The 27356-nt window shown below is 41.5% G+C and overlaps 1 protein-coding gene across 3 annotated transcripts in view; it reads right to left on the bottom strand.

The window, feature by feature from the left end:
* The window catches only part of LOC133868016 (187-kDa microtubule-associated protein AIR9), a 54138-nt gene that overhangs the window by 9702 nt on the left and 17080 nt on the right, over positions 1 to 27356 (bottom strand). For 2 of the 3 annotated variants that reach the window (XM_062304803.1, XM_062304804.1), the window contains 17 exons: positions 25125 to 25245; positions 24805 to 24980; positions 18368 to 18503; positions 17911 to 18011; positions 17759 to 17806; positions 17418 to 17602; positions 16720 to 16837; positions 16461 to 16588; positions 15253 to 15421; positions 12269 to 12387; positions 11841 to 12009; positions 7814 to 7898; positions 7642 to 7715; positions 7436 to 7558; positions 6979 to 7174; positions 6764 to 6885; positions 394 to 601 (listed from right to left, as the gene is read on the bottom strand). In XM_062304803.1, the coding sequence (XP_062160787.1) occupies positions 394 to 601; positions 6764 to 6885; positions 6979 to 7174; positions 7436 to 7558; positions 7642 to 7715; positions 7814 to 7898; positions 11841 to 12009; positions 12269 to 12387; positions 15253 to 15421; positions 16461 to 16588; positions 16720 to 16837; positions 17418 to 17602; positions 17759 to 17806; positions 17911 to 18011; positions 18368 to 18503; positions 24805 to 24980; positions 25125 to 25245 (2278 nt within the window). The remainder of the gene's footprint in view (positions 1 to 393; positions 602 to 6763; positions 6886 to 6978; positions 7175 to 7435; positions 7559 to 7641; positions 7716 to 7813; positions 7899 to 11840; positions 12010 to 12268; positions 12388 to 15252; positions 15422 to 16460; positions 16589 to 16719; positions 16838 to 17417; positions 17603 to 17758; positions 17807 to 17910; positions 18012 to 18367; positions 18504 to 24804; positions 24981 to 25124; positions 25246 to 27356) is intronic. The other variant, XM_062304805.1, reaches the window with a different exon arrangement.

The raw sequence follows: 27356 nt of genomic DNA, 5'->3' as shown, positions 1-27356 counted from the left end.
CAATCACACCATTAAAAGCCATTAATAGATCAACCTTCCCAGGTAGTACTGCAAGATCCAACATGTTGAGTGGTTCTAAAAGTCAATATGCAAACAGATTGGCTATTCTGTCAAACAATCTGTTCAAAATTTAAAACTTTCTTGAGAACTATCACCACCTATTTTATTTTAGCTCTATCACCACTATTCAATAAAATATCATCCAGCAATAGGTATTAACTTAATGTTCAACAAATTTCCTCACTAGAAACAAACAAAACCAAAATTGGTTCTTTTCCTTTTTGGAACTTTCAGATGGCAACTTTAACATGTTATGAATTATTCCATAGTACTGAATAAACTTTCTTCTAGTTAAACAAATGACAGCAAAAATGAATAAGACAGAATAATTACCCAAACAACAAATGGCAATTGTAGTCTGAATCAGTAACTTCATAAGTACTCGAGTTAGCTCCATTGATAAGAATAATAGTGCCCTCGTTAGTTTCTCTATACCAGCTGAAAAGGCTTGATCCCTCGTACCCACCAAAATATTCACCTTCTCCAGAATAAATACCCGAAGACAACTCCCTCACACAAACATTAGAGACTACTGGAAGAGCTGCCACATCATTTTTTTTTTATAAGTAGTAAAATTCAATAAAAAGCACAGAGGGGTGCAACCCTAATACACATGAAGTATACAAAAGTGCCCATAATCAGAGGAAACAAAAGAACATGAATGTAAAAACTTGGCAAACATAATAACAAGACTGAAAAAAGTAACATATGAATGCCTTGGTATTACTTTTTTTTGATAAGTAAAATTTATTGAAAAGGCGCAAAGGGGCGCAACCCAAAGTACACAGGATGTATACAAGGAACCCCTAAGGAACAGGGGAAAGAGAACAACTGTCTAAGAAATCAAAATAGGAACAATCATGTATAGTCTTAATTCTATCCCTCCACATATACAACACTTGCAACATCTTTCTCTTCAGATTAGACAAACCCGTCTCACAATCTTCAAAGCAGCGATCATTCCGTTCCCTCCAGATGCACCACATCAAACACAGCGGAGCCATGCGCCAAATCTGTAACGAGGTCCGATTACCCTTCTGGCCCCTCCAACTCCCCAACATATCTTTCACCGACTTCGGCATTACCCATTCCACCCCAAACAGTTGCAAGAGAACCCTCCATAATTCAGAAGCCATCATACAATGCAGAAATAAATGATCGATGGATTCTCCAGCGGATTTACACATATAGCACCAATCCATTACGATAAAGTTTCTCTTACGAAGATTATCCAGAGTTAAAGATTTCCCTAGAGTTGCCGTCCAAACAAAGAAAGCCACTCTCGGGGGAACATTAACTTTCCAAATACTTTTCCATGGGAAGGAGAACTGAGAATGACTCGACAACAAATGATAATAGGACTTTACCTCAAAGGATTTCTTACGGGCTGGCACCCAATACAACTTATCCTCTCCCTCGCTACTAACTTTGAAGTTGTACAAAATCCCAAAGAACCTACTAACCGCATCGACCTCCCAATCATGAACCGGACGAGCAAACAAAATATTCCATGAGATGGTGCCATTTTGTCTCTGCATAATATCCTCCACCCAAGCATCCTTTCTTGTAGCAATAAGAAACAACTCAGGAAAGAGGATCTTCAAAGGAATATCCCCACACCAAACATCATGCCAAAACAAGACTTTCGAGCCATCCCCGATCTCATATTTCACATGCGCAACGAAGTCATCCCATCCCCTCCTAATGCTTTTCCACACACCAAACCCATAAGAACCCCCAACCTCCTTAGAACACCAACCACCCCTCGAACTACCATATTTAACCTCCACCACCTTTCTCCAAAAAGTATCTCTCTCCATAGCGAATCTCCATAACCATTTACCCATCAATGCTTTGTTGAATCTAACCAAACTTCTCACTCCCAACCCTCCCGAAGCTTTTGAAGAGCAAATCGTACGCCAATTAACCAAATGAATTTTGAATTCATCACCAACACCACCCCATAGGAAATCTCTCTGAAGTTTCTCCATCCGATTAGCCATACCCACATGAATAGGGAAAAGAGAAAGAAAATACGTAGGAAGGCTAGAGAGAGTGCTATTAATCAAAGTAAGCCTCCCCCCTCTAGATAAACACACCTTCTTCCACCCTGCTAGTCTAGCTTCCATCTTCTCAATAACATTGTTCCATATATTAGAATCTTTATATTTAGCACCCAACGGAAGGCCCAAATACTTAATCGGAAGCGAAGCCACACCACACCCAAGGATACTAGCCAACTCTTCGACATCCTCTACCTCTCCCACCGGGACCATCTCAGATTTGGATAAATTGATTCTCAAGCCAGAAACTGCTTCAAAACAAAGCAACAAACACCTCAGATCTCGGACCTGATCAACAACCGGATCACAGAAAATCAACGTATCATCCGCAAATAATAAATGGGAAACCTTCATGGCAACCTGGGAACTCGATCCCACTGAGAAACCCGATAGCCGCCCACTATCCACTGCTGCATATGTCATCTGACTGAAAACCTCCATCACCATCACGAACAAGAGCGGAGACAAAGGATCCCCTTGTCGAAGACCCCGAGAACTACGAAAAAACCCTGAAGGCGACCCATTAATATTGATGGAAAAAGAAACAGTAGAAATAGCATGAGCAATCCAACCAACCCATTTCTCCCCAAAACCACATCTTTTTAGAACGTAAAGCAGAAATTCCCAATTGACATGATCATAGGCCTTCTCCAGATCCAATTTGCAAATTATGCCCGGAGTTCCAGAACGAATCCTACTATCCACACATTCGTTAGCCACCAACACTGAATCCAGAATTTGCCTCCCCTCTACAAAAGCATTCTGAGACTGAGAAACAACCTTCCCCAAAACCACCTTCAACCTATTAGCCAGAATCTTAGAGATGATTTTATACATACCACCTATTAAGCTGATAGGACGAAAATCCTTGATATCCACCGCTCCGGCCTTCTTTGGAATCAACGACACAAAAGTAGCATTAAGGCTCTTTTCAAATTTACCGGTCGAGTAAAACTCCTTCAGCACCGCAAAAATATCATTCTTCAATATCTCCCAACACTTCTGAAAGAAAGCCATAGAGAAACCATCAGGCCCAGGAGCCTTATCCCCTTTGAAGTTCTGAATAACCGCCCAAATCTCATCTTCCTCAAACTCACGTTCCAACCAAATTCTATCTATATCATCAATGGAAGAGAACGATAAGTCATCTACCTTTGGTCTCCACTGATACTGCTCACTATAAAGCTTCGCGTAGAAGTCTACAATGTGATCTTTGATAACTGCACGATCCTCAGTCAATTGACCATCCACCACCAGTGCCTCAATCATGTTATGCCTTCTATGAGAGTTAGCCACACGGTGAAAAAATTTTGTGTTGCTGTCCCCCTCTTTTAACCACAGAGCCCTGGACTTCTGTCTCCAACTGACCTCTTCAAGAAAGACATGCTGCTCTAACTTTCTGGAAAATTCTACCCTCTTTTCTATTTCTTCATCAGATAACGGCCTCTCCTCTGCAATCAAATCCAACTCGCACAGTTCAGTCTCAAGTTTCTTCTTATTAGCCCCTACATTTCCAAATACCTCCTCGTTCCATTTTCTAAGGTCAAATTTCAAAGCTTTTAATTTCCGAGCAAACACATAGCTAGGCGACCCTTCGAACCCATAAGATCTCCACCAACCCTTTACCAACTCCTCAAAACCATCAACTTGCAACCACATATTCTCAAACTTAAAAGACCCCCTGCCTCGTCTACCGATGCCGCAATCCAAGAGCAAAGGATAATGATCCGATAGAACCCGAGGCAAACGCCTTTGAGAAACCTCAGGAAAATACTCCTCCCAATCTGGAGACAACAAAAAACGATCTATTCTGGACCACGAACGGCAATTAGACCAGGTGGATCTCCCCCCAACCAAGGGAAGATCAATGAGAGCCTGATCAAAAATGAACTCAGAAAACTCAACCATAGCATGGGTAGATCTCCCTTCCCCCCCTCTTTCGCTCGGATACCGGACAGCGTTAAAATCCCCCCCCATACACCACGGCATCTCCCAAATATTCCTCACACCCGCCAATTCATCCCAAAGGCCTCTTCTATCACAATCATCATTAGGCCCATAAACACCCGCAAAACCCCACTCAAAAAAGTCTGACACATTCCGAAAGGCACAGGCTACCACGTATCTCCCAACATACTCTTCAAACTTCTCAACAACTCTTCTATCCCACATCAACAAAATACCTCCCGAAGCCCCTCTAGAGCCCAAATACACCCAATCCACATAAGCACAGCCCCAAACACTATAAACCAACTCCCTGGTAATAAACTCCAATTTTGTTTCTTGTAAACATACAATGTCTGCTTTCCATTCCCTCAACAACCCCCTAATCTTCGTTCTTTTCTCAAACTCATTCATGCCCCGCACATTCCAAGAAATTATTTTTGGCTTCAGCATAAGCAATTGCCTACCCTCCCCTTCCTAGTCAACCTGGACGATTGACCTCCTTTCCCATCATAATTCACCGAACACTCTAACCTCTTCACTTCACGGTGTCCTCGGTTCCCCATAGTACTACTATTATTGTTTTGCCTCACTCTATCAGAAAACCGTTGTGCCTCAATACCATTAAACAATTCCATCATCTTCTCCTCAAGGCCTGGACAAGAAATTCCAACAACTTTGCAAAAACCACTAATTCTCTCAAGCACCCAATCCGATGACTCCACTCCTAAATCCTTCTCCAAGACTACCAAAGGCATAACCTCCAGCAACTCAATATCCCCCAGATTCTCCTCTGTGCTAGTCATAAAGGCTAAACTGTTAACCCCATCACCCTTCTCCCGACAATCAAGATCACTCATAACCTCATCCACCTTACCACTCACTTCAATCATTTCTAGGCCCCTGCACTGTACTGCCATCTCTCCCAATCCAAACTCAAATTCTGCCTGTTTCGGACTTTCTAACCCTTGCTCCCCCACCTCCCTGCCGTCTCCTGCCTCTCCACTCAAACCAGAAACCAGTCCGAGCTTACCCAACCTCCCACTTTCACTGCCCTTGTTAAAGCACTCCTCCTCCTCCTGATTTTCTGCCGGTCCCGGACTATAGACTATCGAAACCTGGTTCTCAATCGAAGTAGCCTCCTCTGTGGCCGATTTCAACCCTCCGATGACCCCTTCGTCCCCCTCTGAACCAGCTCCAATATCCTCCATATAGCTCCCCGCATGCTCAGCATCCCGACTCCCCAACCTTCCAGACCCAGAACCGGGATGGGCGAGCTCGGAACTTACCTCCAGCGACCTCATCGGTGATATCTGCCTTTGCTCGGCCTTTTCCTCCACCGACTCCGTTGTCGACCCAGCTTGGATCTTCTGCCTAAGTAGAACCCGACGCTTGTAGGTAAGCTGTGGGCTTCCACATAACTCTTGGGCAGCTGCTTCTTTTCCTTTCTCCTTATTTCCTAGTTGGTCCTGCGCAGGAGAGCCCAAAGCAACCTGACCCACTTCGATGTCTGTTTGACCTTTGTTTGGGCTTACGATGACCCGGCCCAACTCCAGCCGATCCAGCCATCTTGTAACTTCATCACGGATGGAGACGAGCAATTTTTTGAAATCTGCCAGCTGTATTTGCCCTTCCGCAGAAGCAACCAGGTCGTTCAGCGCAGAATGCGCTCCACCAATAGCTGTACAGTCTCCTCCCTCCTTCGTCGCCGGCTGCTTCTCCGATCTTGCCAGAAACGACAAGGATTGCTCTCCTGAACCACCCAGATTATCCTTACTTGATTCTCCATTTTCCAGCTTACTGCTGCTCCCTATCACCGCCTCCGCAAACGATCGGCCATCACGAAACGCCGGTTTCAACTCCTTTCTTGCAGCACTTGGTATATTTCCGCCTGTTTTCCCCCCAGCGGCTTTTCTCTCGAGGGATTTCTCTAATCTTCTCAGTTGCGCTAGACAATTTGCCCACCCACAACCAACTCTTCCCTCTGGTATCATCACAGACGATCTTCTACCTCCAAACGCATACTCTGACAGTTCCAAGAAACTACCGTGCTCGTTCCCCCTCCGCTGCAGGATCAACACCGTCGAACCCACCCGATATGTCCTGCAGAAATCCCGAATCTCCCCAACCTGCTTCAGTTCCTCCATCACTCTCCTAAACCATCCTACACTTAACGTATTCAGGAACACTGCCCTGAAGAGGCCCTTATTCCACTCAGCTAGCCTCACTCCATCCCCCACACAGACATCCGAACGAAACTCGAATGATTTGGCTTCAACATAAAAGTAACCGACGTAACCCATGACCTCCCTTTCTTCTTCTAATATTGAAAAGTTGGAGAACCACACTACAACCTTGGTATTACTAGGGCCAAAAGTCAGCCAGTATGGAAAGAAGATGGAGCACATACATTAATTATAACAAACCATTTAATGGCTCAAGAAAAGGTGGTATCACTTGGGCGAAAATCAGCTAGAATGAATGGGAACAACCACTTAAGCTTATCACTTGCTTAGAAATATACTAGAATCTATGTGCGCTAGAGACAAAATCTACAGGTGAGTCTTCTGATCACCCAATCCGAAATATATTGATATTATACCTAGATAAAGCCTTCTCAATGGTAGGTCTTCAAGTTGGCAACAAAAAAAAAATTAAAAACTTCTAATTCCAAACTAAAGACTAAAAACTGGTACCTGGGGCAACTGGAGAGTTGGATATTGCAACCAGGGGTTTCCCACATTTGCCATCAGCACGAGTGGGCAGCCAATATAAGGCCAAATAAGCCCCAACGTCTTCAAGTGATGGTGTATAAGATCTGCCACAGTTGCGCATAATTCACCACAATGCATTTTAAATATGGAGCCATGGATTCCTATATCTCAGAATTGTAACAATATTCAGAACTTACAGTGTTTTCCCACATATAACAACATCTTCACAAGCACTAGATATATCCATTAATGCAGACCCATGCAGCTTATTCTTTGTTCTGTACCATATATATTGTCCAACACCTTCTTGTCCACCAAAATATGTTTTTTCTGGGATTGCCTCCTCGTCCTCGACACAATCAGGAATTTCCAGGTCCACTCCTATAGGATCCGCTGTTGCAAAAGAAAGAAGAAAAGAAAAATAATTTAGACATGGAATATGCCACTTGCATAAGCACAATTAGAACCAGCAAAGTCAAGGATCTACTTGTTCGCTATATCAAATGAATCCTACAGCATCTGTAGTTAATAGACGGAAAAAGGTTGCACTGCCCCAACAGATATAGTAAATGATTATAAAGAACATCCAGACAGCTATCACTCAAAGTCCTTGGAAGCCTATGTTGAATTCTTAACAATAAATGTTAAACTAACCTGGAGCAATAACGTCAGATAATATGCTCCTAGGACTCCCTTTTGTTCCATCTTGGCGCACGGGAGTGTAAACAAGTTCAATGCATCTTCCCACATCCTCAAGAGTCAAATCCAGAAAATCTACTAAAAGAAGTTTACAACCATTAATATTGTAATTCCAAGTGGATGAGGTAAAAGATCTTATCTCATAAGTCAATAAAACTCACCAAAAGTACTTAGTTTCTCCTGTCCGCCATTACTTTTCACTCTAAACCATTCATAGAAGCAATTTCCTCTTTCCCTGAATCATAAACAACAACTTTAATTCAGGGGTAACAGTCACAATAGTAAGGCTTGGAGTTGAAGCATTATCAAACAGGAAAAGTGTTGATGTCTGACCCTCCGCTATAAGATGCAATAAAGCTCACACGTTGTCCTTCTATCATTGATCCAAGAAACTCTAAAGAATGACAAGTAGGGGGGCCTGCATTTCAAAATAAAATAAAAAATAAAAATAGTTAAGTAAATGCAATTTATAAAAAAGCGCAATCCACGTACACAGAAAGTATATAAGAGAAACAACTAAATAAAGAACAAAGAAGATCAAGGAAAACATGGAAGTTAGAAATATTTTAAGTCTAAAACAGCTGTCCAATGCAAAAGAGTTGTGAAGAAAAAATCATTTAATTCCACCACCATCCGAACACGATCTTCGAAACTTTGATCATTTCTTTCCCTCCAATGGCACCACATAAGGCATGATGGAACCATCTTTCGTATAGAAGCATTCTGAATCCTACCAAAAATGCCCTTTCCATCACGCGAAGAGATACCACTCGATTAAGTATGACCCAAGCCAACCCTACTATGATGAAAACGGTATTCCAAAGGGCACTAGCCATCTCACAATGGAATAAAAGGTAGTTCATTGACTCTCCACTCCTACACATGCAGCATCAATCAACAACAATGACATGCCACTTTTTTTTTTTATGACGGGGAAACCCTCCAAGGCAGTGCCACTTTGAGTAACCACCCCTGTTGGACAAACCCCAGACCCATGCAAAGCGCCCCTCTACACAGATCAAGTAAGACTCCATCATCATCAGCGACAAGAAATTGTTTACACCTAAGGGGATTCTAACCTTAGACCTAATGGAGATGCCACCAAGATCAAAGCCCTTACCACTTAAGCCAATCCCTTGGGATTAATGACATGCCGCTTCTAAGGTTATCCAAGGCTATAATTGTCCCTAAGGCAGCCGACCAACAAAGAACACTACTCTCAAGGGAGTCTTATTCCACAAAATACTCCTCGAATAGAAATTTGCAAAATAAAATTCAAGATAACTTTTATATCTATTAAGTTTCGTACTCAGCTTTATTGGAGAAGTGGATGTGGAGATTTGTTCCGGAGCGGAAGGCTTTATGGGGATTGGTGATTGAAGTTAAGTATGGGAGTTTGCGGGCTGGCTGGTGTTCATTAGCGGCTAAGGGGTCTTATGGTGCGAGTGTCTGGAAGTATATAAGAAAGGGGTGGGATATTTTTTATAAGTTTATGCGATTGGAGGTGGGAGATGGGTATAATGTACGATTTTGGCATGATTTGTAGGGTGGAGATAGGCTGCTAAAGCTTTGTTATCCAGTTTTGTTCAGTATTGCTCGTTTTCAAAACGCTTGGGTGGTAGATAATGTCTTTGGTAGATGGAGTTGCACATTAAAATGTTGTCTTTACGCGACTTGCACAAGATTGGGAGGTGGAGACAGTCCTTTCATTATATGAGCGTTTGTATTCTCATCGGATTCAGCATGGAGCGGATGACAGGTTGGTGTGGAGTCTCTCTGAAGGGGGGTATTTTGAAGTGAAGTCTTTCTATAAAGCCTTAGCTAGTCAAGAGGTTGTCTCTTTTCCTTGGAAGAGTATTTGGCTTGTTAAGGTCCTGTTGCGGGTGTCATTTTTTGTGTGGACAACGGCTTTAGGAATGATATTAACACATGACAACTTGCATAGACGTCATATAGTGGTGGTTGAGTGGTATTGTATGTGCAAGAAGAGTGGAGAATCCATTGAACACCTCTTCACTGTGATGTTGCACGGGATATCTGGAGTTTTTTCTATAGGTTGTTTGGTATGAAGTCGGTCATACCGCGACGGGTGCTAGATTTGGAGTAGTTAGGGCCAATTTGCTTGGTCGTGGTCAAGTTCAACAAATTTGGAAGAAGGTTTCTTTGTGTGTTATGTGGAGTATTTGGCATGAGAGGAATGCACGGCATTTTGAAGATGTAGAAATGCCGGTGTTGGAATTGTGTCGAAATGCGCTTTTATGTTATTTGTATGGGTCTCGACTCATACCCCGAGTCGTGTTACGTTTGTAGAGTTTTAATTTCCTGCTCCTTTGTTTTCTTTGATTATGAGCACTTTTGTATACTTCATATGTACTAAGGTTGCGCCCCTCTGCGCTTTTTAATGATATAAAACTATTTATTAAAAAAAAAAAAGTGTCATACTCCTACTAAACGAATTGATTTATCAAAAAAAAAAAAAAAAAGTTTCCTTCTCTGCTTCAATGGGCTGGGGGTCTAGGTCCATGCATGAGTCGATGGAGAATAAGGGGAAGGAAGTAGAGGCATGGGCGAGTTTGGTTCCTTTCAAGAAGGGGCCCTCCTTTGTGGAGGTGTTGAAGGTAGGCTCAGCCGTTGTCGTGAAGAAGGTGCCTATCGTGGGGGATCGTTTTTCCGGGAGAAAGGTTACGCCGATGGAACAATGTGATCTTGACCTTCTACCAGCGGTGAGGGTGTTAGACGCAAATCTGAGGTCGGCGTTGGACTGTTCTACCTTGGAGTCTTCTTCGTTTGATATGTTGGGTAAGGACCAGCCTCTCCGTCCGCTGGGTAAGACTTATCTTTCACATGCGAGTTTGAAATTTGAAATTTGAAATTTCAAAGTTGCGCACGTGGAGTAAGCGGGTCATAGGGTTCAACAAGGTTTTGGGCCGGGCTGCTAAGAAACTTCTGGGCCAGCTTTCAAGGTACTGACTGAGACGAAAGGGCTTGCGTTTGGGTCGTCTCATGCCAAAACCCAGTTCCTCCCAATTGTCGAGTTTCACGCCGGAGATGACGCTGGTGGCCTCTTCTGGGCTGTGCGAAGACATTCTACCAGAGTCGATGATGGAGTTTCCCTATGGGGATCCTTTGTGCGAAGACAAACCTAGGGGTGGGTCGTCTCTGGTTAAGTCGGCTCCTCCGTTCGTCTTCCCACCTCTGCCGACTGCGAAGATGCCGTCTCCGGCGACCTTGGCTGCTCCTCTGGCGTTGACTGGGCTTTTATGTGGTGAAGAGCTCTCCGTCTCAACTATTCCTTCTCCCTCAGGGGCCTCTGAGTTGGGGAAGAAGATTCGTTCTTCCCCCTCCCCCTTGCTACAAAGTCGCCCTTTTCAGCAATATTACAGGAGGGCTAGGGACCTCAGGGTAGGGCATTCTGTAGTTTGGAATGATGGGTTTTTATCAAACTCTTTGGAAGCCTTGAAGCTATCTGCTGGACCTGCTCTTTTTAAGGATACAGGTGGAGAGTTTCATGCAAAAAAGAAGACGGAGACTCCAGCAAAGCAGGGTCTATTTAGGAAGGGATTTCTCAATCTTCCCCCGATTGTTTCTGTCCCTCCCGTTTTGCCGCGAGAGGTCAAGGACGTCGGGGTAGCAGGTCCTTCCTCTCCTTCGAGTGGCTACATCATTCCTCGTTCCATTGAGGGAAATGGTTTCTCCCAATCTCGAAATTGGCCTATCGGTTTTGATCATAACAAGGAGATCGTAGTTTGGGAGGAGGAAGATGATTATTGGGAGGAATTGCCCTTGGATTGGGCATTGGAAGGGGCTTTTGGGGAGGAGGCCTTGGCAATTAGGGATGCCATGGAAGAAGATTTTCAACGGGAAAAGATGATTGCGCGCCAAAAATCTAAAGGAAAAAGAGAGCTACTTAATTTGCATAGTTCCATCAATTATGGTGTTGCAAAAGATCCTTCTAGGAGTAGGAAAGGCAAGGCACACATGATGTAGGTTTGTGTGCTTTGGTGGGTGGTGGGTTGTTTAGTTTCTACTTGGGTTCTATTGTAGTTTGTTTTGGGTTTTTCTTCGGTTTCGGGGGTTTGGGTTTTGTTGTTTCTGTTGGGTTTTTGCGGGTTAGCTTTGGTTGTTCTTGTGTATACTTCATGTATACGTAGGGGCGTCTTACGCTTTCATTAATAAAGTCTTCTTACTTATAAAAAAAAAAAAAAAAAAATTATCAGCATTATTATTTCTCCACATTTCTTTAATGACTAGATTCCTGTTGAATAACTATTAGGCAAACATAGTGAAAAAATAAAACCACAGTTTTCTGAAAACAAAGCTGACTGAAAATATAGATCAAAAGAAGACATTAAAATTGTACCAGGTATTATAGGTCCCATTTGTTCAGAAAGAACAATAGGACCGCGAGCCCAGTCAGTTCTTACAGGTTCGCATGAAACCGAAATGAAGAAGCCAATGTCATCAACTGAGATAATGTACGATGCACTAGATGCACCCCTAATTTCACATTGAATGCCATCTGAACTAGTCTGCACATCCATACAATTGGTTAATCAAACCTATCAGCCATTAACAAACTGCTATAACAGCAAGAGAGACAAATCAACATGAATTAATTGATAACACTGAATTTAAGGAACCATGACTTTCTGATGCTTGAATGCCAATTACAACAAGTACTATTCCTGTATGAGGCAATGTCACATCTGGGAGTTCTCAATCCAGAAATGGCTTTGCAAGATGAGGATACAATAATATTAACTAATACAAGATGTTAAACAAAAATACCCGGAACCAGCGGAAAACTGAATCTCCCTCTTCACCGCCCCAATATTTCTTTTCAACACTTAGTGCGGTTCCTTCAATAGCATTCCCGACTATTTGAAGAGAAAGCAACCTTGGACTTCCTAATCATCAAGTAGCCTCAGCATAAGAAGCAAATTTTTTATTTTTTATTTTTTTGATAGGCAAGAGAAGAATTGATATGCAAATTTCAAGCAACAAATATCAATATCAATCACAATTGACGAATTATACATGATCATAGTTCCAATATGTCCGCATGAGTGCACATTGCACAGTGCAAATATTCATTTGCAAACCAACACATTACGAACACATACATATAGGTTAGAGGCAATCATGCAAAAACAATAGCCTGATATCAAAATCACCACCAAGAAAATGAAATCACAAACACTGAGTGAATCTAGGATAGGTCACAGCAAAATTTCACATAGAATCTAATACACAAAATGAGATAGTGCCCGTGTGAAAGATAACTCTGGCATGGGTATTAGATATACAACCACATATTGCTCTCAAATGCACACCATTCAGGAGAGTCCAGTAAAGAAGAAGAGGTATAGATTCCCAATTAGATAAAGACCATTTTTGCGATGTTTGATGTTAAGATCCTCGAGGATAGGTACAAGAACAACCTATCGGATAGAAGGTTCATTACCCCCCTTCGCTACGCTCTTCCCCCTCGGGGGGATCCATAGTCCCTAGGAGATGCTTGCTTTGGCTAGGTTTCCTAAGTTTTAGGTTTGTTTCTAGTATTAACACCTTAACTCATTCTGTAACGTACGCTATGACCTTACCTCAGCTCAAACATGCTAAAAAGCCAACACCCAAAGAAAATTCGCCAAAAACTTCGTAGGTCGAAAACTCGCCTGAAGACTGCAACGGGCAGTCGAATCTCACCAGAAAACATCAAGAACCGATTGCAACCCACCGCAAGGCCGGCCGGATCTCAACAACCAACTACGACTATCACAATTCCAGTGATCAATACCACCAACAACCAACGATGATCACAATTGCTGATCAATACTACCAATAACAGACAACCATCAACAATCAACCACAACTAACAACAGCGTTGGATTGATCATCAATACAACCAACAACGGTCAACCAACTACAACTTGTAAACACGACCCTAAGAAACAAACCTAATGGTGGCTCCGTGAAGCCCAATCAAGCGATAAACCACACGAACCAATTAAGAAGCCACTTGAATGGGCCGGAAAACAATTGAATCGGTTGAAAAACTATCTAAACTAGTCAAGAAATAGAAAGAACTAGCCAAACAATGTACTGAACTAAAACCAAAACCACTAAATCGGCCTGAATATGCTCTAAACCAAAAATAAAACCACTAAATTGATCTGAATATGCTCTGAACCAGAAAGGAAACCAATGAATTGGTCGAAGAAGACACTAAACCGGACGAGAAAAGTGTTGAACCAGTCTCAAACTACAATGAGCCGGACTAGAAATACAACAAGCCATGAGAAAAGATATTGAACCAGAAGGAGTTGATGAATTGGCCAAAAGGATACAAAACCAACCAGGATAGTAAATAAACTGAGAACGCAGCTATCCTGATCCAGGATAGGGAGAGCTGCCGACAAAAACCAAACAAGGATCTTCCTTGTTGCTGGAGACATCATCAGCCACTGATTCCGACGGAGGATTCAACGACGACACCACAAAACTCGTCGGAAGGATCGCCGTACACCGCAAAACACCACATACATAGCCAAAGAACACAAAACCACCAGAAAACACCACAAAAACCGCTGGAAACCATCGGTAATCGCCATACTTCACCAAACTAGCCATCGAGCACCACAAAGAATGCCACCAACCCCAAAACTACTGAGAGACACCACAAAAGCATCGCGACTTGACCGAGAATCACCACAGAAACTGTTGAGTAACCAAAACCAACATCCTGAATATACGGGTTGGGGGTTGGGCTGAGCGGTAAGATGTTTTATCTTTTCTATTGTCGGAGGCTTTTTGTTCACCATGAATAGATCTTCTAAAGCTTTATCAAGGCACGACCCGTGTGGGCTAAGCCCACACAGGCAATGCTACCATTGGGACTATAAAACAACAACGCGTCAACCACAAGGAAGAAAAACCAAGACCACCAAAACTACTGTTAGAATGTAAATAAATAGTTAAATTTATCAATTCCTATTAACTTACGCTTCTGGGATAAGTGGTAATTTAATAAGATATCAAAACCGAGGTCCCGAGTTCGTACCCTATCTCTGTCATTCGCCTCCCATTTCGATTAAATATTTCACGTGTTGGGTCTCATCTATTAAGGGATAGTGTTAGATATAAATTAAATGATTAAATTTATCTATTTCTATTACCTTAGGCTGTTAGGATAAGTGGTAATTTAACAACTACAAACGGGGGATTTAGACTAGAATCCTAAACACGCTCTAATACCATGTTGTGGTTTGCATGAAAGGTTTAGAGAGAAGGTAGAGGCTCATTACTGTTACATAGCCCACCTCACACATCTTGTTATTTATGTTTTGAGAAATATTACAATGACTAAAATACCCACAAACCCTTATGGCACGTTTGAGTGTTCGATTTTTTGAAATCAGAATTCAACTATAATTTAGTGCGCGAATTCTGAGGCAAATAAAGTTGAAAAAGATGTTTGGATAGTTTGACTTTCTAAGATAAAATTAGAAAAAGTGAGATAAAATCTGATTTGTTTCTGAAAAACCCAAACACTGTAGCAAATAGAATCAAGACTCTTCTTGTTCCCAAACATACCATAATAACTCTCACAAACCCTAGTACCTCTTCTAACACACTTAAAATTTCAACCACTGACATTATAAATCTTTCAAACAATATATCCTACAATGTATCATTTTTATGTGAGAGTATAATTATTAATATCATTTGGCATTTGCTAATATACTTTTCAGAACCAAAGAGAACAAAAATACCAGGTCGAACGCGTTCCTGACCCATGCATGTTCTTGGCTCACCCACAATCCCATCATCACGGATCGGAGTACATTGGAAGGAAATGAATCTACCAATTGCATCCTTGGTAATACGATACTGAAGAAGTCCTGAAGCCTCGGGTATTAGAGAACTGGAGTCAGTTTCGAGCTGCAGATTCCAAAGAAAGTTCAAGTTAATATAAGAATAATGATCTGTTGAATATAAAGTATAAATATATGCTGTATTTTAATGTGACATAAAGGACAGGGAACTTTACACCAAATTGTTGACTGAAACTAAGTGTAAGCCTCAAGTAACCTGTAGGTCTTTTGTTTTTCTTTAACATCAAGAGGTACGGAACAAATAACTTAAATCAGATCTTAACATCTAAAGACATATTTATAGCATATAAGAATGGTGAGAAGAAAGATAAAATTTCATCATAGATTTATACAACATGATAGCAGACAGAAGTACCAACAGAATATGATTCAGAAAAAAGAATAGCTGAAGAAAGAAATAGAAAAATTACAATGAAAAATACTAAAGCCACAAAAACAGGCACGCATATATTAAACCTAGAAGGGCAATAAGAGTTCCAAGTATTATGGATTCAGGTAAAAAATCCTTTAAAGGTGAACTTTGACTAAACACTGCCATGTAAGCCATAAAGAACCATAGGACTTCTTTAATTATTTCATAACCTAATTATTCTTTTGGAACCTTAAATCTAAAATTTGGTGCGAAAACAACAAATTCAATGCAATAAGCAAGAATATATAACCTTTTATTACAACAATAGAACCCATGCAATAAGGAATAATAATGTGACCACTACGAAAAATGTAACAATATTAGCCCACTAATGAGTTTAAGAGAAAATAATGCAACTGAGGTCCCCCACATCTGCATAATTTATTAGGATATAGAGATGATTTTATTGCAATGAATCCTGCCAATGGAAGAGTGATGAGATGGCACTTGTAATGACTGGAAAGTCAGTGTGATTACCATCGATTAGTTCTACATGGTTTCTACATATGTTCTATCTAGGAGCTATTTCTCTTTTTAGGGTAGATTAAACAGTTTAGAAAAGTTCACAGTTACATACCAAGGAGACCAAGGCACCAAACCATACATAAAGCATTACTTACTGGAAAAAGAAAGTGCACATAAAGCATTACACCATGTTGCTAAAACTGTATACCTCATGCAGATACCAATTATAGATACTCTTCCCCTCATGACCTCCTATGTAGCCATAAGATGCTGTCAATATTCTATCTTCAGTGTATTCACCAGTAATCGATAAGAAATTCAAGCTTGGGGGAAGTGCTGCAAAAATTTAAAATAGGAATTAGTGAATAAATTTTGCATCAATAGTTTCAGGAATCACAATGCTGCAAAACAAGAAAGTTGCGCATTAATTATGCAGAGTGTTGCCAGAAGAAGAGAGGTTTTCTTACTCTCAACTGCTCTATCTGATATGGCATATACTGGTTCACCAGATTCACCATCTGGAGTCATAGGAGTATATTTGGCAACAATGTGAAAGCCAACAGCACCTAAAGGTATGCGGAACGCCTAAACAAAGAACAAAGCACAGGTAAGAAGTCCCATCATATTAAAGGAAAAAGATAATGGCTCTGTTCGGTAACCCCTTCCCCCACCCCCACTTTTCTCTAAAAAAAAAGGGTTTAACTTTAAAACATTCCAACTTTTTCATTTTTTATATCATATCAATCACTTTTTATTACTTTTTAAACAAAAAAACCCATTACAAAACAAAATTTTTTCACTTCTTACAAAAAATTCATAACTTCTTTCTACTTTTTTTTTTTTTTGATAAGTAGATTTTATTGAAAAGAAAGCGTAAGGCGCCCCTACGTACACAAGAAGTATACACAGAAGAACCACAGCTAACCCAAAAAACCCAGGAAACAGCCCCCAAGTCAAAACCTAGAAAACAAAGAACCAACTAAAGTACTACCGCAAAAGAAACCAAACAGCACCCAAAATAACTTCTTTCTACTTTATATCAGAACAATCACATCTTACTACTATTCATAAAAGTCACCTCAAAAATCTTTACCAAACACACCCAATGCCCTACAGTTGAAGTACAACTGCATACTCATGCTCAGAGAAAATAAACATCACCTACCTTGGCAATCTTGGATGCGCTCAACGGTTCGAGATCTTTCTCACCATCCAATATGGATGATCTTTTCTTAAACCACTGTACTCTGCTAGAACCCTCAGTTCCTCCAGTAACAATACCAGTTACAGTAATCTTGCTGTTCTCCCTATATTCACCAATTATCTTTACATTTGTCACCTTTGGTGGTGCTGTAATTTGAACAAAGATAAGCATCACAACTAGAGGAAGTTAAAGAACAATATGCACCATGACAAAGGCAATATGGCAGCAATTTATAAGTAGAAACAGGATGATACAGATAAAGCATATATAAGCCACAAAAAACAGTTGACACCAAGAAGTACCTTGCTTCACTACGGGAGACACTACTGATACAGATTCCCCTTCCTGCCCTGAAAGGTATACCAATTATGATATTACATGATGATCTCTGAGAAATCTACATGTTGACCATGTACAGAAACATTGCCACAATACAGAAAGGCGGTTGACATACCCTCAAAGTTGATAGGTATATATATGAAAGCCAAGACTTGCCCAACATCTTCTTTGGTCAAGGTATACTCGGATGTACCAGTTGACACTAGTAGAAAGTCTCTGCCAACAAAAGCCATAAAAATGAGGTGGAGATAGCTGACTTGTAAAACGGAAAAATCCAAGTTAAAAATCAATCTTTTATACATAAGTAGGTTTATATCAGTATTTTTTAAAAAATCCAAAAAAAAAAAAAAAAAAACTTTTAAAACTGAAAATGCATACATTCAGTACACTCTGCAACAAAAGGACAAACCAAAAACAGATTTAAATAAGGAAAGTTAGAAATAAAAAGCCAAAATAATCTAGGCCTATAATAAGAATGATCTATTAAATAAAATTATGGGACACCCCACACATGCACCCGAATAAAACCATGGCAGGTAAAATTGAGCAAGATAGAGTATGTGTGTACCAACCCTGTATCCTTATTCTGACGTAACCAATCAAACTTGCTGGGACCCTCCCTCCCTCCAAGGTAATCACCAACTCCTTCAATGATACATCCTTCAACAGCGTCTCCAATAATTCGGACATTACTGACTGATGGAGGAGCTGCCATCACAAGAAAAGATCCAATTAGAACTGTTACACTGCATTTTGCGGTTTACGACCAAAACAAAGAACACCCAAAAAAAAAAAAAAAAGAACAAAAAACAAAAAGAAAGAAGGATAACAGATTTGGAACGTAAATTTGCAGAGCATTAGTTTGAATGGCATGTGTTATTTATGAAATCTAATTAAAATCGATCACTCGCTATGCTATATTTCAGGTACAAGGTACTCTGAGACCATCCCTGACCAGCAATATTTTTTTTTTATATAAGCAAGAAACCGATCTCATTAAAAAAGCGTACGGCACTCCTTAGTACTTTGAGAGTCTACAAGGAAAACACTTAGCTAGAAAGAGAAAAACGAGCGAGAAAGTCAGGAAAAGAAAAGGACAAAGGGTGGACATAAGCCGTAGTCCAAAAAAACAAGGAATGGTAAAACGAGAAAAGAATCTCTTCTAAGGTACTTTCCAAGTCCTCAAAGCTCCTATTGTTTCTTTCCCTCCACAAGTACCAAAAGTGGCAAATAGGCGTCATTTTCCAAACAGCGGGGCTCTTTGATCTTCCAAAGGACCACCAACACATAAGCAAGTCGATAACCCATCTGGGCATAACCCAAGACATGCCGAAACGACTAAAGAGGGAACTCCACAAAACAGAAGCCACATCGCAGTGGAGAAGGAGATGATCCACGGGCTCCCCAGTCTTCTTACACATATAGCATTTGTTTATCACGATAACATGCCGTTTCCTGAGGTTGTCCAGGGGGAGAATCTTGCCAAGAATCGTGATCCACACAAAGAAGGCAACCCTTGAGGGAACTTGATTGCGCCAAACACTTTTCCAGGGAAAGTGGCTACCATTAGAGCTAGCTAAGAAGTAAAAGGAGGACTTGACTTTGAACACTCCTTTTTTGGAGGAGACCCACCATAGCTTGTCTTCACTGTCTGTGCTCACTTTGACTGAGTGCAACACTTGGAAGAAAGAAACAAAAACATCCACCTCCCAATCGTGGGCCTCCCTAGTGAAGCTCACGTTCCACTGGATTGAGTCGCCCAAATGCTCCAAATTATCCGCAACAGCACGTCCTTTACGCGGGCAATACCAAATAAAACTGGAAAAGCTACTTTGAGAGTCACGTCCCTACACCACAAATCATGTCAAAAGCTGATCTTGGAGCCATCCCCCAAGACAAATCTAGTGAATCGAGATAATGAAACCCAAAGTTTTCTAATGTTCTTCCACAACCCCACCCCAAAGGCACCTGTCGACTCAAGAGAACACCACCCGTCCCATAGTCTGCCATATTTAGAATCCACCACGACTCTCCACCACGCATCTTTCTCAGACCCAAAGCGTCATAGCCATTTGCCTAGCAGGGCGCAATTGAAAGCCCTCAAATTTCTGATCCACAGCTTTCCCTCAAAGATCGGAGAGCAAACCTTGTCCCATCTAACCAAGTGATATTTAAATTCATCACCTATCCCCCCCATAGATAGTCTCTTTGGAGCTTCTCAATGCGATTGGCCACACGAACGGGAATGGGAAAGAGAGACAAGAAGTACGTAGGGAGATTGGAGAGGGTACTCTTGATGAGGGTAACTCTGCCGCCCTTGGACAAATACAACCTTTTCCAACTGGCCAAGTGACGCTCCATCTTAACCACGGTATCATCCCAGATAGACGTAGCCTTGTAACACGCCCCAAGCGGCATACCAAGGTACTCAATGGGCAGAGAGGAAGTCATGCAACCAACTCAGCAACATTGTCCACATTACCAACAGGGACCAAGAGAGATTTGGCCAAATTGACCTTTAAGCCAAAGACAGCTTCAAAGCAGAATAAGAGGACCCACAGGTAGCGAAGGTGGCTAGTACTAGCCTCACAGAAGACCAAGGTGTCATCCGCGAACAACAAGTGGGAGATGTTGATCACATGAGGCCTAGAACCCACAGAAAAGCCAGAGAGGCGACCACTGTCAACAGTAACAGAAAGAAATCTGCTCAAAGCTTCCATGACAACTATAAACAGGAGGAGAGAAAGATGATGGCCCTGTCTCAGACCTCTAGAACTATTAAAGAAGCCAGCCGGCGAACCAGCATCACCCCAGCGTTCTCCCTGACCCCCCCCCCCCCCCTTTTTCTCTGTGCCCCGCTCTCTGTGGTGGCAGCCTCTCCCCTCCCCCTGTTGGTAGGTGGCTTAGAGTTGGAGTTATTCGCTGAGGTCGAACCCTCCCCCCTAGCTTGTTGTCCACCATCTAAGACTAAGCGGAAGGTCGGAGAGCAATCTCCAAATTGGGTTTTGCAGATGCTAGAGGAGTTTAGTCATTTTGTGGGCCTTTCTTGCGATGGTTTTGAAGGAAGACTTTCGTCTCTATTTTCAGATATTATAGCAAATCATGACACTAAGGTGGCGAGCTCCCGTTTGAAAGTGGGTAAAAAAGGTGTTAGAGAAATTAATGGTTTGGTCAACTCCATCAACTATGACGCTCGCAATGGCAGTGCTTCTCGTGGCAAGAACAAGGGGAGGGCTCAAAGAGGTTCCACGTGAATCCTAGGCTGATCTCTTGGAATGTTAGAGGGCTGAATCAAGGTAGCAAATAGTTGAAAATCAGAAATCTCCTTAGGCAGTGGAAGGCTGACATCATATGCTTGCAAGAAACTAAATTGGAGCTTATTTCTAATAGTATTGTGGGAAGTTTGTGGGGATGCCAATTTATCGATTGGTGCTATCTTTCTTACAGTGGAGCTTCCAGTGGTATCCTGCTGATGTGGGATAGGAGGGTTATGGAAAAATTTGAGGTGTATGTAGGGGAATACGTTGTGTGGCTTGCGCTTTTAAAAATATTTAAGTTAACTTTTCTTGGGCTTTTGCCGGGGTCTACGGTCCTAACCTCGACAATCACCGCAGGTCTCTTCGGGATGAATTGGCTGATTTGCTCAGTTTGTGGTATTTACCATGGTGCATTGGTGGGGATTTCAATGTCATCCACTTTCCCTGCAAACGAATAGGAGTCACTCGTCTTTCTTCCACGATGACGAAGTTCTCTGATTTTATATCAGAGCAAGGTCTCATGGACCTCCCCCTTGCAAGAGGGTCATTCACATGGTCCAATAATTCATCTTGGTCTAGGCTTGGCAGGTTTCTTGTTTCTCTGTATTGGGAAGCAAAATATCCTAGTCTTTTCCAGAAGAGGGTTCCTCGCTTGTGCTCTGAACACTTTCCCATCCTCCTCGTCTGCGACAGCATCCAAAGGGGGAAAAGACCTTTTAAGTTCGAGAATATGAGGCTGCAGGAAGACGGTTTCATGGATAGGGTGAGGCTTTGGTGGGCGTCTTATTCCTTTCAAGGCTCCCCTAGCTTTGTCCTTGCTCAAAAACTGAAGGCTTAAAAGGTCGACCTCAAATCTTGGAACGAACAGGTGTTTGGAAATGTGGATTCCCTTAAATTAGCTCGCCTTGAAGGTTTGCGCACGCTTGATAGGCTTGAGGAAGAGAGAGGCTTAGACTCTGAAGAGCTATTGAGGAAAAACCTGATTGCTAGTGATCTGGAAAGAACTATTCTCCAAGAAGAAATTAGTTGGAGACAAAAATCCAGGGTCCTTTGGCTAAAAGAAGGTGACAAATGCACAAAGCTCTTCCATCGGATTGCTAACTCGAACAGAAGATCCAACACCATAGAATCATTGGTTGTTAACAGCTCAGTCACTTCAGATCAACCGGCCATCAGAGACCACATTGTTCATTTTTATGAGTCCCTTTTTTCTAAGCAATACAACTGGAGGCCCAAGTTGGATGGCCTCGCTTTCAACTCCTTAACCAGAGGAGGCTACTCAGTTGGAACTCCTTTTGAGGAAGTGGAGGTCTTAGAGGTGGTGAAAGCTAACCGAGATAAGGCTCTAGGTCCCGATGGGCCGATAGCTTCCCCATGGCTTTTTTCCAAAACCATTGGGACGTGATCAAATCTGATATCATGGGGGTCTTTATAGATTTCCATGCTCACAGCAAATTTGTAAAAAGCCTCAACGCCTCTTTCATTGCCTTAATCCCCAAATCTCCTGGGGGGATCGAACTCGCAAACTTCTGGCCTATTAGCCTCATGAGTGGTGTTTATAAGATCATCGCCAGCAATATTAGCAAGTATTTACTAGATCAGCGACCACAGCCACATACAATGAGCTTTAGCTCAAATGAAAACTCTTCCCCCATAAGAACAAGTGGGAGGGTGTGGCTACAGGTTTAAAATCTAGCGGCTGTGTGAAACTTACAAAAGGCAAAACAGAGCACCCATTGCCATGGACAGTATAATCCAATATGAAATTTTTATCAGTATTGGATGGGACCAATCATTTATTTTCCTTCCTTTCCATTTTGGGGAAAGGCAAGGGGGCAAACCACCGGGGGAGGGGGTGGTAGCGCATAATGTGAGGATGAAATTCATCTAATCAAGGGACCCTAATATTCTGTCGCTCCTTGTAAATATCGACCTTATTTGGTAGCGATACCAAACCACACATTTCTCAAAACCGTTAAAAAAAAAAATCAAAACACTTTTTTGAAAAGCTTTTCACACTTTCTTATATATTTTGAAAAGAAAAATACTTAATTTTTCAGGTGCAAGGGCTAACCTATTACTTATATATTAGAGAGAGGTGACCGCACGACCATCTCCAACGGAGGAGATGGGTGGCCACCTCTGCTAGGAGTAATCCCGCGTAAACAATTTTGCCACATCACATGCCACATGTGAAAACAAACATTTATTTTATTATAAAAGTACCAAAATCCAAAACAAAAACATATGGCCAGAGATGGCAGAGCTGCCCCTCCACCCCTACAAGGGGTGCCGGCCACCCCCGCAATGGTGGTGGCTCGCGTGGCCACCCCCAATTGATGGGATGGCCTGCGCGCCACTCCCAGCGGAAAAGCTGGCTCGCGCAACCGACCCCAATGGAAGGGGTGCTCGCACGGCCAACCCCAACAGAGGGGGTGGCTCGTGAGGCAACCCCTGACCAAGGGGTTTCTCGCATAGCCACCCCAAAACAAAGGGTGGCTCATGCGGCCACCGCCTTAATTTGAGGTGGCCACGCAAGCCACCCCAGGGTTGGCCGCGCAAGCAACCCTTGGGTTGGGGGTGGCCACCCCCCTTGAGAAGGTGGAAGGGTAGCTCACACAGCCACATAAGCATGAGTGGTATGTGCCATTGTAAAATTGCTTACGTAGCATTAATCCTATTAATGCCACGTAAGCAATTTTGGATAGGAGTGAAAGTGAAAAACGCAAGTTAAAAGTCAGATTTAAAAGCCAAGTAAATTGAAAGAATGCAAAAACTCATGGAGTTTTAATCAAATTTACCTTTTTAAAAAAAAATTATTCTTTTTATAAGTGAGAAGTCAGCTCCACACATGCTTGTGTTTTCTCAAAATAAGCATGTTTAGTATGTATTTCTTTGAAAACAAAACCAAACCATTTTCTTTAGTGGACTCCACAAAATACATTTTCTCAAATGCGGATCCCACCAAAAAACACTTCTCACATTTATGTCACATCAAAACACTTTTTCAAACCAAAACTAAAAACACTTTTCAAAACGATTATCAACCATACCCATCATCTCTTTTGCATAGATGAAAGCTCAAGCTAAATTGTTGATAGAGTATGTCCATAGTAGTGGATGCCTTATAGTGCAGTATCCACACAACTATGGGAAGTTATATTCTAACTTTTCAACATCTTTCAGGTATTGCTGAAGTTTAAAACAGCATGATTTTGTGAACGGCAGATAAGAACAACCAGTAACAACAGTGAACCTCAGATCATCTTTTCTTTAGGTTTCTGCCTCTGCTCATTATAGTTCTGTATAATCCTTTGTTTGTTTAGGTGCTGTCTACTAGCATGCTTCCAGCCATCTTTTCTGGGCTTATTGCAAAAGTTTCTGTCAGCTTTTACTAAAAGCATCTTTTCTGGGCTTATTAGTAAAAGCATCCCCAAGCCAATCCTGGAATACACATCCATCCATGTACAGGCAGCAATTGAACCATAAGTTGATTTAGGGCACCATTCCCTCAGTATATCTAATATTTTAAACCATAGAAACAATATGTGATCTCGAACTCCAACATGTATACAAAACTTTGTATAACAGCTAATAGAAAAACAAAATGCAAATTAGAAATAATTGCAAAGGCAATCAAGCATATTCATGAAGGAAAGATAAAACATCCACATAAAGAAAGAAAAATTGATCGAGGCAAACTTTAACAAAAGCAAATTGGAAAAAAAAAATGAGGTTTGCCACTCACGCACCTGCTTTTACAGAACCTGTATATTTATATTGAGGTTCTCCTTTGGCACCTTGTTCAGTTACTGGTGTGTACATGAAAACCAAGCTTGAATCAATGTCATCTACACTCAACCGGTACTCCTCATCTTCTGCTCCAGTAATTACCACGGGGCTGCCATTCCATTTTCTCCTTAACCAACTACAAGATATGAGTTGTACGGTTAGATTTTTTTCATTTTATTGCAACAATTTTTACATATGTATATATACACATGATGCATCTATATTCGCACATAAAAAGCATACACACAACGTGTATAACCATTTTAGTAATGCAACTGACCTAGCAACACCTTTCCCTGGAGTCCCACCACACCATGCAACATCAGCATGACCCCTGATGATATTTCCCTCGACCAGTTCCCCACTGACTTCAAGATTCACAACCTTTGGAATTCCACTTCCTTTGCAAGACAGGAAATATGAGGAAAAAAAAAGGAAGTTAGAGGGAAAAGAAGATCTACTGGCTAGACACAGGTGCAATACGGAAACTATTTCAAAAACAATCGCACGATCTACAAGATAGAAAACTATACATGACCCCACAATACAAACTTAAGCAAATGGAGCTTTGAACACACTATTATCTTTTTTTTTCATAAGTAATCAAAATTCATTAAAAAGCGCAAAGACACGACCCAAGTACACATGAAGTATACGAGAGAAACACATAACCAAAAAAGAGAAAAAATAAAGAAAGTCATGAAAACTAGATATATTAAAATAGTCAAAGGCAGCTGTCCAATGGTAAAGGGTATTGAAGGAAAAAGCATTTAATTCCACCACCATTCTCTCGCAATCTTCAAAACTTCGATAATTTATTTCCCTCCAGAAATGTCACATTAGGCAGGATGGAAGCATCCTCCATTCTGTTGCACTATGAAGGCTACCAAACTGCCCCCTCCAACAGGCGAAGAGGTCTACCACTAGTCTAGGCATGACCCAAGCTAACCCAACACAACTGAAAATAATATTCCATAAAGCACTAGCAATCTCACAGTGGAGTAGAAGGTGATCAATGGACTCTCCACTCTTCTTACACATAGCAACACCAATCTACCACTATGATATTGCGATTATTTAAGTTATTCATAGTAAGGACCATCTCTAAAGCAACCGACCAAGTAAAGAACGCCACTCTCAAGGGAGCCTTGTTTTACCAAATAATCATCCAAGGGAAAGGAGTACTATCATGGGGAGCAAGGACATTATAGAATGACCTAACATTGAATAACCCTCTCTTAGAACAGGCCCCACAAAGCTTGTCTCACCACTCAGTCTTAGTCTGAAGGAGTACAACAGATTGAAGAACGAGGTAAAGAAATCCACCCCGAATCATTCATTGCTCCAATAAAATAAACATTCCACTAATGAGTCACTAGAAAGGTCCAAAAGATCTACCATGGAAGCATCCTAAAAACGAGCAATACTGAACAATTTCGGAAAAGGTACCTTAAGGGTCTGATACCCAAAATCTAATCTTGGAACCGTCGCCCACCTCAAATCTAGTATAACGAGAAAACTCCCCCCAACCCTTCTTGATATATTTCGATAACCCCACCACATACAATGATACAACCCATGAACAACACTTGAACATCACCCACCCACGAGCTATCATATTTAAAATCCACTACCATCCTCCACGGGGCCTCTCACTCTTGCACTTAGCGCCATAACCACTTCCCCAAAAGGGCTTGGTTGAACAAAAGTAAATTTCAGACCCCCACCCCTAAGAGATTGAAGAAGACACCTTGGACCAGCTTATGAAATTTGATCTCTTCACCGATACCACCCCACAACAAATCTCATTGTAACTTCTCTATGCAATTGGCAACACCAGCCGAGAGGGAAAAAAGAGAAATGAAATAAGTAGGCAAATTAGATAAGGTGCTTTTAATCAAAGTAATCCTCCCAACCTCAGATAAATGCATCTTCTTCCAACCAGCCAAACTACGCTCTAACTTCTCAATAACGTCATCCCACATAGACATGCCTTAAAAGAAGCTCCTAGCAAAAGACCAACATACTTTGAAGGCAAAGAAGAAACCTTGCAACCCAAGATACTACCAAAACCGTCAACATTATTGACATTGCCAACAGGGACCAATTATGATTTAACCAGATTAATTCTCAAACCAAATACAGCATCAAAGCATAAGAACAAGCCACGCAACTAGTGAAGGTGATCAGGATTTGCCCCGCAAAAATATCAAAGCGTCATTTGCAAACAAAAGATGGGAATAGAACATTTTACTCAGACTCCACGATGATGACGAAAAGCAAAGGAAACAAAGGATCTTCCTACCTCAAGCCAAGAGAACTACCAAAAAAATACTTTTGGAGTGTTGTTCAACAAAACAGAAAAATGCGCCATCCAATTACACAATTTTTCCCCAAAATCACACCTCCTCAGCATATACAACAAAAAAATCTCCATTGGCATGATCATAAATCTTCTCAATATCCAATTTGCACGGGCCACTTATCTCCCTAGATTTGATACTACTTTCAA

This window comes from Alnus glutinosa, chromosome 5 (genome assembly GCF_958979055.1).
Source record: "Alnus glutinosa chromosome 5, dhAlnGlut1.1, whole genome shotgun sequence".
Lineage (NCBI taxonomy): Eukaryota > Viridiplantae > Streptophyta > Magnoliopsida > Fagales > Betulaceae > Alnus > Alnus glutinosa.
This window is presented reverse-complemented; position numbering and strand designations above follow the sequence as displayed.